Source organism: Saimiri boliviensis, chromosome 11 (assembly GCF_048565385.1).
Source record: "Saimiri boliviensis isolate mSaiBol1 chromosome 11, mSaiBol1.pri, whole genome shotgun sequence".
NCBI lineage: Eukaryota > Metazoa > Chordata > Mammalia > Primates > Cebidae > Saimiri > Saimiri boliviensis.
The window spans coordinates 31,321,646-31,334,781 of NC_133459.1; the positions used below are offsets into that span (position 1 = coordinate 31,321,646).

The following is a 13,136-nucleotide window of genomic DNA, read 5'->3' on the forward strand; positions in this document are numbered from 1 at the left end:
ACTGGGCATGGTGGCACGTGCCTGTAATCCCAGCTACTCAGGAGGCTGAGGCAGGAGAATTGCCTGAACCCAGGAGGCGGAGGTTGCGGTGAGCCGAGATCGCGCCATTGCACTCCAGCCTGGGTAACAAGAGCGAAACTCCATCTCAAAAAAAAAAAAAAAAAAAACCAATTAAAATCAACTTTATTTTGATAAGTTTCTGGTCTTTCCAAGCCCTTAGGCATCCCACAAAGCTTAATCTGCAAGTCACCCTCAGATTTATGTTTCCATCTGTTTCCGTGCCCATTGAATTCAATGAAGAATATAACTTTAACTCGGTACTTAAAAGTTTCAACTTACCCAATTGATCGTAGTTTGAAATTCCTTTGATCAATACTAATTACTTTCACTTCCTAGAGAAGAAAAAAAATTTTTTAATTAAAAAAAGTTGATAATAAACCATCTTTTTTTTTTTTTTTTTTTTTTTTGAGAAGGAGTTTCGCTCATTACCCAGGCTGGAGTGCAATGGCGCAATCTTGGCTCATGGCAACCTCCAACTCCTGGGTTCAGGCAATTCTTCTGCCTCAGCTTCCTGAGTAGTTAGGATTACAGGCACGAGCCATCATGCCCTGCTAATTTTTTGTATTTTTAGTAGAGACGGGGTTTCACCATGTTGACCAGGATGGTCTCGATCTCTTGACCTCGTTATCTACCCGCCTCAGCCTCCCAAAGTGCTGGGATTACAGGCTTGAGCCACTGCGCCCGGCTTTTTTTTTTTTTTTTTTGAGACGGAGTTTCGCTCTTGTTACCCAGGCTGGAGTGCAATGGCGCGATCTCGGCTCACCGCAACCTCCGCCTCCTGGGCTCAGGCAATTCTCCTGCCTCAGCCTCCTGAGTAGCTGGGATTACAGGCACACGCCACCATGCCCAGTTAATTTTTTGTATTTTTAGTAGAGACGGGGTTTCACCATGTTGACCAGGATGGTCTCGATCTCTCAATCTCGTGATCCACCCGCCTCGGCCTCCCAAAGTGCTGGGATTACAGGCTTGAGCCACCACGCCCGGCCTTTTTTTTTTTTTAAGACGAGGTTTCAGGCCGGGCGCGGTGGCTCATGCCTGTAATCCGAGCACTTTGGGAGGCCGAGGCGGGTGGGTCACAAGGTCAAGAGATCGAGACCATCCTGGTCAACATGGTGAAACCCCGTCTCTACTAAAAATACAAAAAATTAGTTGGGCATGGTGGTGTGTGCCGGTCATCCCAGCTACTCAGGAGGCTGAGGCAGGAGAATTGCTTGAACCCAGGAGGCGGAGGTTGTGGTGAGCCGAGATCGCGCCATTGCACTCCAGCCTGGGTAACAAGAGCGAAACTCCGTCTCAAAAAAAAAAAGAAGGCTGGGCACGGTGGCTCAAGCCTGTAATCCCAGCACTTTGGGAGGCCGAGGCGGGTGGATCACGAGGTCAAGAGATCGAGACCATCCTGGTCAACATGGTGAAACCCCGTCTCTACTAAAAATACAAAAAAATTAGCTGGGCATGGTGGTTCGTGCCTGTAATCCCAGCTACTCAGGAGGCTGAGGCAGGAGAATTGCCTGAACCCAGGAGGCGGAGGTTGTGGTGAGCCGAGATCGTGCCATTGCACTCCAGCCTGGGTAACAAGAGCGAAACTCCGTCTCAAAAAAAAAAGACGAGGTTTCACCTTGTTGGTCAGGCTGGTCTTGAACTCCCGACCTCAGGTGATCTACCTGCCTTGGCCTCCCAAAGTGCTGGGATTACAGGCGTGAGCCACTGTGCCCAGCCTTTAGAACCTTTTCTAGCAAACAATAGCATACAACTTCTGTGAAATAAAGAAAATTAAAATGGTAACTAAAACAAGACAACAAATTAGATATATATACATATAGTTTTTCTGGGTTTTTTTGAGACAGAGTTTTACTCTGTTGCCCAGGCTGGAGTGCAGTGGCATGATCTTGGCTCACTGCAACCTTCACCTCCTGAGCTCAAGCAATCCTCCCATTCCAGCCTCTGGAGTAGCTGGGACTACAGGCATGTGTCACTGTGCCCAGATAATGATGGTTTTTTGGTTTTTCTTTCTTTTTTTTTTTTTTTTTGAGAGAGGGAGTTTCGCCATGTTGCCCAAGCTGAGTATTAAATATATTTCAAGGAAATAAGTTTTTTCTTACAAATTCAAGGGCAGTATTCTTGAAAAATGTACAATCTAAAAATATGAGTCAAAAGAATTTCTCTGCAAGATATATGGTAGAGGGCTACTCCAGGCACACTGCCTGTAGGGTAGCCCTGCTCTGCAAGGAACAGTACCTCTGGCTGCTGCTATAGACTGCCGCTTCAATAAAAGTGGCTGTTTAAGACCGGGGGATAAAAAGATACATGGTGGAGGAGGAGGACATAGGATTTCAATCACTCTGAGCCTAATAAAATACTGGTAGGCACTTGAACTCTGCAGGGTGAGTGACTCAGTTGATAGAATATATGTAGTGAAGCTGGTAACGGAGAGAATGGAAGAATTATAAAAGCAGAGAGTGCCATCTCTGTTAGTCAACAATGACATTGCAGATGTGTTCCCTTCTAAAGGATGACAGCAACAAGCAATCTCCACTTGACTTTTCCTTTTTTTTTTTTTTTTTTTTTGGTTTTTATTTGAGACAAGTCTTGCTCTGTCACCCAGGCTAGAGTGCAATGGCGTGATCTTGGCTCACTGCAACCTCCGCCTCCCAGGTTCAAGTGATTCTCCTGCCTCAGCCTCCTGAGTAGCTAGGATTACAGGCACCTGCCACCATGCCCGATTAATTTTTGTATTTTTTAGTAGAGATAGGGTTTCACCATCTTGACCAGGCTGGTCTTGAACTCCTGACCTTGTGATCTACCCGCCACGGCCTCCCAAAGTGCTGGGAACACAGGCGTGAGCCACCGTGCCTAGACTGGCTATTCCTTTTTTCATATTAAGGAAAACTAAAAGTTGCAATTGTTTAACTTAGGCCAATGTGACAGAGCTATTAAATTTCAAATGAAACAAAAGGAACAAGGGATGGACATATATATAGCTTAAACTTTGGAAATAAAAAAGTGTGGATGAGGCTGTGTGCAGTGTTCACACCTGTAATCCCAGCACTTTGCAAAGCTGAGGCAGGAGGATTGCTAGAGGCTAGGAGTTCAAGACCAGTGTGGACAACACAGCAACACCCTGTCTCTACCAAAAACAAAAACAGAAAAAAGTGTGGATGAAAACTGTAGGTACATTTTTATCACACAATCCTGATTAGTGACAAATACATGAACTCTAAATACAAAATGTTCACACACAGGCAAAGTGAGGTTAACCAGGAAGTGCCCATGGTCATTACAATTTCTGCAAATCAGTATCATCTTATTTGTATGGATTGGTTTTGTTTCACATGTCCTACTTTAAATCATCTGCCTAAGAATCCATTTGCTCAGTAAAAAAGAAAAATCCTTGCTTACCCGGGGTATGAAGAATTCATCAGCACTGAACTTATAAAGCCACTCATCCAAAAAGTGAAACAGAAGAGACTGTAAATCATCTCCTACACAGGATCAAAACAACCATAATAGTATGTTTAATAATTCTGGTCTCTAAAAACATACTTGAATTTAAAAGTGCAATAAATTTCTTAGGTCAGTTTAAAGAGGAAGAAAAGACTCATTAATTTTCTGGTTCTTTTTTTTTTTTTTTTTGAGACGGAGTTTCTTTCTTGTTACCCAGGCTGGAGTGCAATGGCGCGATCTCGGCTCACCGCAACCTCCGTCTCCTGGGTTCAGGCAATTCTCTTGCCTCAGCCTCCTGAGTAGCTGGGATTACAGGCAGGCGCCACCATGCCCAGCTAATGTTTTGTATTTTTAGTAGAGACGGGGTTTCACCATGTTTGACCAGGATGGTCTCAATCTCTTGACCTCGTGATCCACCCACCTCAGCCTCCCAAAGTGCTGGGATTAAAGGCATGAGCCACCACACCCGGCTATTTTCTGGTTCTTATTGTGAAAATATACTCAGATAGGCCGGGCGCGGTGGCTCAAGCCTGTAATCCCAGCACTTTGGGAGGCCGAGGCGGGTGGATCACGAGGTCAAGAGATCGAGACCATCCTGGTCAACATGGTGAAACCCCGTCTCTACTAAAGATACAAAAAAATTAGCTGGGCATGGTGGCACGTGCCTGTAATCCCAGCTACTCAGGAGGCTGAGGCAGGAGAATTGCTTGAACCCAGGAGGCGGAGGTTGCGGTGAGCCGAGATCGCGCCATTGCACTCCAGCCTGGGTAACAAGAGCGAAACTCCGTCTCAAAAAAAAAAAAAAAAAAAAAAAAAAGAAAATATACTCAGATAATGCAGAATACTGTACAATTCTTTTTTTTTTAAAGACGGGGTTTCACCATGTTGGTCAGGCTGGTCTTCAACTCCCAACCTCAGGTGATCTGCCCGCCTTGGCCTCCAAAGTGCTTGGATTACAGGCATGAGCCACCACGCCTAGCCAACACTGTACAATTCTTTTTTTTTTTTTTGAGACGGAGTTTCGCTCTTGTTACCCAAGCTGGAGTGCAATGGCGCGATCTCGGCTCACCGCAACCTCCGCCTCCTGGGTTCAGGCAATTCTCCTGCCTCAGCCTCCTGAGTAGCTGGGATTACAGGCACACGCCACCATGCCCAGCTGATTTTTTGTATTTTTAGTAGAGACGGGGTTCCACCATGTCGACCAGGATGGTCTCGAACTCTCGACCTCGTGATCCACCCGCCTCGGCCTCCCAAAGTGCTGGGATTACAGGCTTGAGCCACCGCGCCCGGCAACACTGTACAATTCTATACGATACTGTATAACAATTTCTTCCTTGTGAATAAATAAATTACCTTGGGTTTCTACTTCAACTGTCTGGAGGGGCTCCACTGTCCCAGTATCTGTCATGTAACCAAACATGGCCATAGCACATTGCTCGAATGCTTCCTCCAGAGTATCTCCCCATGCGTGTAACCTAAAGAAGCATAGTCATGCTCCGTGTAATATAATCTACTGTGAGAAAGAAAACTTGATAGCAAGCAAAGTCAAAGTAAACTCAGTATGATAAATACAAATTTTAAGGCCTCAAACAATTTAATAGCACTAAAACTGGGTGCTTTTATTTTTATTTTTAGAGACAGGGTCTCTCTCTGTCACCCAGGCTAGAATGCAGTGACGTGATCATGGCTCATTAAGCCACTGCATCCACAAAACTGGGTGCTTTTAAACCATCATTGTATTTTTTTTTTTTTTTGAGACAGAGTTTTGCTCGTTACCCAGGCTGGAGTGCAATGGTGCGATCTCAGCTCACCGCAACCTCCGCCTCCTGGGTTCAGGCAATTCTCCTGCCTCAGCCTCCTGAGTAGCTGGGATTACAGGCACACGCCACCATGTCCAGCTAATTTTTTCTATTTTTAATAGAAACAGGGTTTCACCATGCTGACCAGGATGGTCTCGATCTCTTGACCTCGTGATCCACCCGCCTTGGCCTCCCAAATTGCTGGGATTACAGGCTTGAGCCACCACGCCTGGCTAAACCATCATTTTCATGTTGCGAAGGAATCAAAATGAGAGGAGAAAAATTAAAGATAGGGATACCAAGATTAAAACATTCAGTCTTCCCACTGACATGGTTTCAAAGGAATGAACTCCTACTATACTCACTGGACATCTGCTGTATGATCCAAATCTAAGGGAGAGAGGGAAAAACACTTATAAGACACTAAACTTGACTCTCAAATCCCACACACAAAATAACTCTAGTCCTTATTATTAAGAATATCATTTTTAAAGAGCAAGAAAATGTGGGCCAGTCTATCCATACCTTTCGATATTTACTCAACAAAGCTAATTGCTTTGTTGGAATCTTTTTTTTTTTTTTTTTTTTTTTTGAGATGGAGTTTCGCTCTTGTTACCCAGGCTGGAGTGCAATGGCGCGATCTCGGCTCACCGCAACCTCCGCCTCCTGGGTTCAGGCAATTCTCCTGCCTCAGCCTCCTGAGTAGCTGGGATTACAGGCACGCGCCACCATGCTCAGCTAATTTTTTTTGTATTTTTAGTAGAGACGGGGTTTCACTATGTTGACCGGGATGGTCTCGATCTCTTGACCTTGTGATCCACCCGCCTCGGCCTCCCAAAGTGCTGGGATTACAGGCTTGAGCCACCACGCCCAGCCTTAAGAAATGAAGTTTTTTTTTTGTTTTTTTGTTTTTGTTTTATTTTGTTTTTTTGAGACGGAGTTTTGCTCTTGTTACCCAGGCTGGAGTGCAATGGCGCGATCTCGGCTCACCGCAACCTCCGCCTCCTGGGTTCAGGCAATTCTCCTGCCTCAGCCTCCTGAGTAGCTGGGATTACAGGCACGTGCCACCATGCCCAGCTAATTTTTTGTATTTTTAGTAGAGACGGGGTTTCACCATGTTGACCAGGATGGTCTCGATCTCTCGACCTCGTGATCCACCCGCCTTGGCCTCCCAAAGTGCTGGGATTATAAGCTTGAGCCACCGCGCCCGGCCTTGGAATCTTTTTTTTTTTTTTTTTTTTTTTTGGAGACAGAGAGCCGAGAGTGCACCACTGCACCCCAGCCTGGGCAACAGAGCGAGACTCTGTCTCAAAAAAATAAATAAAATAAAATTCCAGCCAGGCACAGTGGATCACGCCTGTAATCCTAGCACTTTGGGAGGCCTAGGTGGGTGGATTTCAAGGTCAAGAGATCGAGACCATCCTGGCTAACACAGTGAAACCCCGTCTCTACTAAAAATACAAAAAGTTTGCCAGGCGTGGTGGCGGATGCTTGTAGTCCCAGCTACTCAGGAGGCTGAGGCAGGAGAATTGCTTGAATCCGGGAGGTGAACGTTGCAGTAAGCCGAGATGGTGCACTGCACTCCAGCCTGGGCAACAGAGCAAGTCCGTCTCAAAAAAAAAAATTCCAAGTTTGTCTCACTTTTTCTTTTACAGCTAACCTAATCCCAGATATCAATTTAGAAAATAAACTCCGCAATATATATCATGAACTTTTTCCTGATATTTCCACAGAAAAACCAGAAACTAACAAATGCTACTACAGCACACTCCAATTGGATCTGCCATCTCAACATTTTCAAAGTCTATTCTTCATCCATATCATAATTTTTTCTTTTTTTTTTCAGACAGAGTCTCACTGTTACCCAGGCTGGAGTGCAGCGGTGCAATCTTGGCTCACAGCAGCCTCTGCCTCCGGGGTTCAAGTGATTCTCCTGCCTCACCCTCCCAAGTAGCTGGGATTATAGGTAAGCACCATCACACTCAGCTAATTTTTATATTTTTTGTAGAGATGGGGTTTCACCATGTTGGCCAGTCTGGCTCCTGACGTCAAGTGATCTGCCCACCTAGGCCTCCCAAAGTGATGGGATTACAGGCCTGAGGTACCATGCCCAGGCCACATCATGACTTGCATCAATTTTTCCCACTTAGGATCACAGAATATTTGAGCTAGAAGGAATTCTTGGAGATCATTAGTATTATTCCTTCACTTGGAATTGCCTTTGCAAAATTGTAACTGAGGCAATTATGACAGTGAAAGAAATCAGACCTAACTAACTCTCTCTTGCTTCTAACCTTTAAGCTGTCGTTTTTCATTTCTAGTGGGGCTAACTAACTTTGGGAAGGAATTCAGTTTAAGGTTTGACTCTGAAATAAAATTGATAACAGCCCTTTCCAGAAAAGACCGCCTTCTTGCTTGGGGACCAGTCTGCCTTTGCTGGACTAACAAATTAGCTACAAGATTAGAAATTACAGTTTAGGGGTCGTGCAGTCTCTGGCTCCAAGAGTCTGAACCTCTCCAAATTATGCCTGGGGATAACATCACTATTGTAAAACCTAAGATCAATGCTTGAGATATTTTGCAGACCCTGTACTCAATGGGATCACTGACACCATCCAGACTGGTGATCTGGCTCAATCAGTTTTTCCATCCCACCCAGGAATAGAAAACAGCAAGAAAACCTTACTTCAATCCCCAATGATTCCATCTCCAACCTGACCAATCAATAGTATTCACTTCCCAAGCCCCTACCCACCTAATTATCTTTAAAAACTCTGATCCCCAAATGTTCAAGGTTCAGGGAGACTGATAAGAGTAATAATAAAACTCCCGTCTCTTACACAACCGACTCTGTATAAATTAACTTTCTCCATAGTGATTCCCCCGTCTTGAATTGGCTGTCTTGGCAGTGGGCAAAGTGAACCCATTGGGCAGTTACACTTATAAGAAAAAACTTGAAATCCAGAGACAGTGTGTGACTTGTTCAGGACTACACTGTTGATTAGAGGCAGAGCTAGGACTAATAAGGTTTTCTGGCTCCCACTTTAGTGCACTTTGCACAATAACACATTATCTCCTGGTGGCACTCAAGGTTCAAATTCATCTCTAATTCTCTCAGAAATATTACTGAAAACTTCAATAAGTTTTAGGCGGGAGGCCGAGGCGGGTGGATCACGAGGTCAAGAGATCGAGACCATCCTGGTCAACATGGTGAAACCCCGTCCCTACTTAAAAAAAAAAAAAAAAAAAAAAAAAAAAAAAATTAGCTGGGCATGGTGGCGTGTGCCTGTAATCCAAGCTACTCAGGAGGCTGAGGCAGGAGAACTGCCTGAACCCAGGAGGCGGAGGTTGCAGTGAGCCGAGATCGCGCCATTGCACTCCAGCCTGGGTAACAAGAGCGAAAACTCCGTCTCAAAAAAAAAAAAAATAATAAGTTTTAGGCACTAAGGGGCAATGATTAGCAGAGATCACAAAGAATAAGAGTATTAACTCTAGAGAAATGAAGGCATGTGTTTGTAAAAAGACATAGAAGACAGTTCACAGCAATTTTATTTCAAAAAATTAAAAATCCAAGCCAGGTATAATGGCACAAGCCTGTGGTCCCAGCTATTCGGAAGGCTGAGGCAAGAGGGTCACTTGAACCCAAGAGCTCAAGTCCATCCTGGGCAACATAGCAAGACCCTGTCCCTAAAAATAAGAAATTTTTAATTAAAAACAATTTTTTTTTTTGAGACAGAGTCTTACTCTGTCGTCGCCCAGGCTGGAGTGCAATGGAGCAGTCTCAGCTTACAGGAACCTCTGCCTCCCAGGTTCAAGTGATTCTACTGCCTCAGCCTCAAGTAGCTGGGATTACAGGCGCCTGCCACCATGCCTGGCTAATTTTTGTATTTTTAGTAAAGACAGGGTTTCACCATGTTGGCCAAGCTGGTCTCGAACTCCTGACCTTGTGATCCACCTGCCTAGCCTCCCAAAGTGCTGGGATTATAGGTGTGAGCCACCGTGCCCAGCCTAAATTAAAAAAATTTAAAACCTAGTATCCATCAATAACAGAACAGATAAACAAAGCAAGGTATAATCATAAAATAGAATACTACTCAGCAATAAAAAAGCAGGAACTTAAAAAAAAAAAAAAGCAGAACTACTGACACATGCATTAACACAAATCTCAAAACATAAAGCTGAGTGAGAACTGAACTGGAGAACTGTTCCATCTGAACCTCTGTACCAGGTCAAATATTAGCATGACTTTTAGAAGAATAAGGTCATAGGCCAGCCTGGGGAAGAGGGAGACTCCATGTCAAAAAAAAAAAAAAAAAAAAAGGCCAGGCATGGTGGCTCACACCTATAATTTCTGCACTTTGGGAGATGGAGGCGAGTGGGTCACCTGAGGTCAGGAATTTGAGACCAGCCTGGCCAACAAGATGAAACCCCAGCTCTACTAAAAATACAAAAAATTGGGCGTGGTGGTACATGCCTATAATCCCAGCTACTCAGGAGGCTGAGGCAGGAGAATGGCTTTAACTCAGGAGGCAGAGGTTGCAGTAAGCCAAGATCAAGCCACTGTATTCCAGCCTGGGCAATAAGAGCAAAACTCTGTCTAAAAAAAAAAAGAGGTCAGGTCCCTAGGATGACCCTTAACCCTCTGTCCGCCATTAAAATGCCTGCCTAAGAAAAAGCATCATGGCCAGGAGAATGTTTGTTCTAGCAAACACCTTATATAGGCCACTGAACTTCCTTACTTAGAGATGTACTAAAAAGGGCTGGCAAATGTGAATAGTTATCTCTTACTACTCAGAAGCGTCTTTCTCAAGAACCCAAGAGACACTCCTTTGAAATGTAATCAACGGGAAGGATGGGGCCTTTGACTCCCAGTCTCTGAGGGAGGAAAGAATCCTAATTTCCATAAATGTCAGCTATCAGACACAGCTATACTTATCACATTAACACTGATCAAACCTTTGTACTTTTTCACTTTTCTGACTCTACTAAGCCCCAGCTCTCTCCTTTCCCTTTAAAATGTCCAATCATCCCCCACACAAATCAGAATGGAGCTCAGCTCTTTTCCCTAAAGTCAGTAGTTACTAAATAAAACCTATTTTCACAGCTCCAAGTAATATCCAGTTGTATTTACCTTTGACATGAAGAAGCCAGACACAAAAGAATCTATACTGTATGGTTCCATCTCATATGAAACTCTAAAATGGGCAAAATTAAGCTATGGTGATTGTCTCAAGGCAAGGGAGTGGAGGATTGACTAGAAAAGAGCAAAAGGGAACCTCCTCTGGTGACGGACATGTGCTATAGATTAGACGGAGTACTGGTTACACAGATGTATCTCTTTATCAAAACTCAGCAGACTTTATCCTGTAAGGTCTGAGCAGTTTACACATGTATAAGAGACAAATTTTTTTTTTTGCGGGGTGGGGGCAATCTTGCTCTGCGGCCTAGGCCAACATGCTAAAACTCTGTCTTTACTAAAAAGACAAAAATTAGCCAGGCGTGGTGATGCGTGCCTGTAGTTCCAGCTACTCAGGAGGCTGGGACTGAATTGCTTGAACCGGGGAGGCAGAGGTTGCAATGAGCTGAGATCGTGCCACTGCACTCCAGCCTGGGCAACAGAGCAAGACTCCATCTCAAAAAAGAAAAAAGAAAGAAAAAAAGGAAAAAAAAAAAAAAGATGGAGTTTCCCTATGTTGCCCAGGCTGAAGCGCAGTGGCTAGTCACAGGCATGACCATAGTACAATATATCCTAGTACTCCTGGGCTCAAGTGCTTACCACCAGCCTGGCCATGCATATTTTTATGAAAAGTAACTATACTGTCAAAAAATTTAGCTATGCCGGGCGCGGTGGCTCACGCCTATAATCCCAGCATTTTGGGAGGCTGAAGCGGGTGGATCACGAGGTCGAGAGATCGAGACCATCCTGGTCAACATTGTGAAACCCCGTCTCTACTAAAAATACAAAAAATTAGCTGGGCATGGTGGCGCGTGCCTGTAATCCCAGCTACTCAGGAGGCTGAGGCAGGAGAATTGCCTGAACCCAGGAGGCGGAGGTTGCAGTGAGCCGAGATTGCGCCATTGCACTCCAGCCTGGGTAACAAGAGCGAAAATCCGTCTTGAAAAAAAAAAAAAAATTTAGCTGGTCATGGTGTCTCATGCCTGTAACCCCAGCAACTGAAGACTCTGAGGCAGGAAGACTGTAAGGTCTGACCACGCCATGAACAGCATGGTAATCTCTGTAGTTCCTGAGAGAAACCATCAACCCCTTCAGCGCCTAATTTGAGACATTCTTCTATTGTTTTCTTTTTTTTTTTTAAAGACGGGGTTTCACCATGTTGGTCAGGCTGGTCTTGAACTCCCGACCTCCGGTGATCCGCCTGCCTTGGCCTCCAAAGTGCTTGGATTACAGGCGTGAGCCACCATGCCCGGCCGTTCTATTGTTTTTTATTGCAGGATCAACTGATAAGGCCATTGGACTCTGTAACCGACCTTGGTCAACCTCCTGATTCCACAACCTACAATACCCTCCCAGCTTGCAAAAATCCACCTAAAGTTACTTCTGTAACTTTCCACTGCCCACCCCAAACCTATAAAACCAACTCCTATCCCTCAGCTCTCGCTTTAGCCCTTTTCTGCCTCAGCCTGCCTGTACCCAGGTGAATAAATAGCCATGTTGCTCACACAAGGCCTGTTTGAGGGTGGGTCTCTTCATTCAGAGCATGCTTTTTAACAAGGACAGCTTGAGGGCAGGAGTTCAAGACTAGCCTGGACAGCATAGTGTGACTCCATCTCTTTTTTTTTTTTTTTTTTTTTTCAGACAGAGTTTCACTCTTGTTACGCAGGCTGGAGTGCAATGGCGCGATCTCGGCTCACCGCAACCTCCGCCTCCTGGGTTCAGGCAATTCTCCTGCCTCAGCCTCCTGAGTTGCTGGGATTACAGGCACACGGCACCATGCCCAGCTAATTTTTTTTGTATTTTTAGTAGAGACGGGGTTTCACCATGTTGACCAGGATGGTCTCGATCTCTTGACCTCGTGATCCACCCGCCTCGGCCTCCCAAAGTGCTCGGATTACAGGCATGAGCCACCGCGCCCGGCGACTCCATCTCTTAAGAAGTTTTTAGGCCAGGCGCAGTGGCTCACACTTTTAATCCCAGCACTTTGGGAAGCCAAGGTGGGCGGATCACCTGTGGTCAGGAGTTCAAGACCAACTTGGCCAACATGGAAAAACACTTTCTCTATTGAAAACACAAGAATTAGCTGGGCATGGTGGCACGCATCTGTAATCCCAGCTACCCAGGAGGCTGAGGCAGGAGAATCGCTGGAATATGGAGACAGAGGCAGCAGTGAGTTGAGATCGTGTCACTGCACTCCAGCTTTGGTGACAGAGCAAGACTCTCAAAAAAAAGTTTTAAAAAACCAGGTGTGGTAGTGCATGCCTGTAGTCCCAGCTACTTGGGAGGCTGAGGTGGGGAGGACTTCTCGAGCCTAGAAGCTGAGGCTGTAGTAAGATAAGAGTGCAGTGAGCTGCACTTCAGCGTGGGCAACAGTCCCATCTCTAAAAAAAAAGTAAAAGTTATTAATTAAAAAAAATTTAGTGGAGACTGGCGCTGTTTTGCATGTTTTCAAGTATTTTAAAAGTCTCGCAATATATTTAGTTGGAGTGCATAAATAAAATCCAACCTCATAAATATGCAGAAGGAAAACAGGAGCATATTAATAGCTTTTTCAAATAATTGTGGATAGGCTGGTCCAAGTGCAGTGATGTTTACAATTAATTCATCATAACCAGTTATAGATTTCTTTGTTCCTTCTCCACTCCCACTGCTTTACTTAA

At 44.9% G+C, this 13,136-nt stretch overlaps 1 protein-coding gene across 5 annotated transcripts in view; it reads right to left on the reverse strand.

The window, feature by feature from the left end:
* Positions 1–13,136, reverse strand: part of ZBTB8OS (zinc finger and BTB domain containing 8 opposite strand) — a 38,379-nt gene that overhangs the window by 13,859 nt on the left and 11,384 nt on the right. For 3 of the 5 annotated variants that reach the window (XM_039474285.2, XM_039474284.2, XM_039474286.2), the window contains exons 2-5: positions 5,666–5,690; positions 4,855–4,976; positions 3,457–3,539; positions 340–392 (exon numbers count right to left, since the gene is read on the reverse strand). In XM_039474285.2, coding sequence (XP_039330219.1) covers positions 340–392; positions 3,457–3,539; positions 4,855–4,976; positions 5,666–5,690 — 283 coding nt within the window. The remainder of the gene's footprint in view (positions 1–339; positions 393–3,456; positions 3,540–4,854; positions 4,977–5,665; positions 5,691–13,136) is intronic. The other 2 variants (XM_074380463.1, XM_074380462.1) reach the window with 2 other exon arrangements.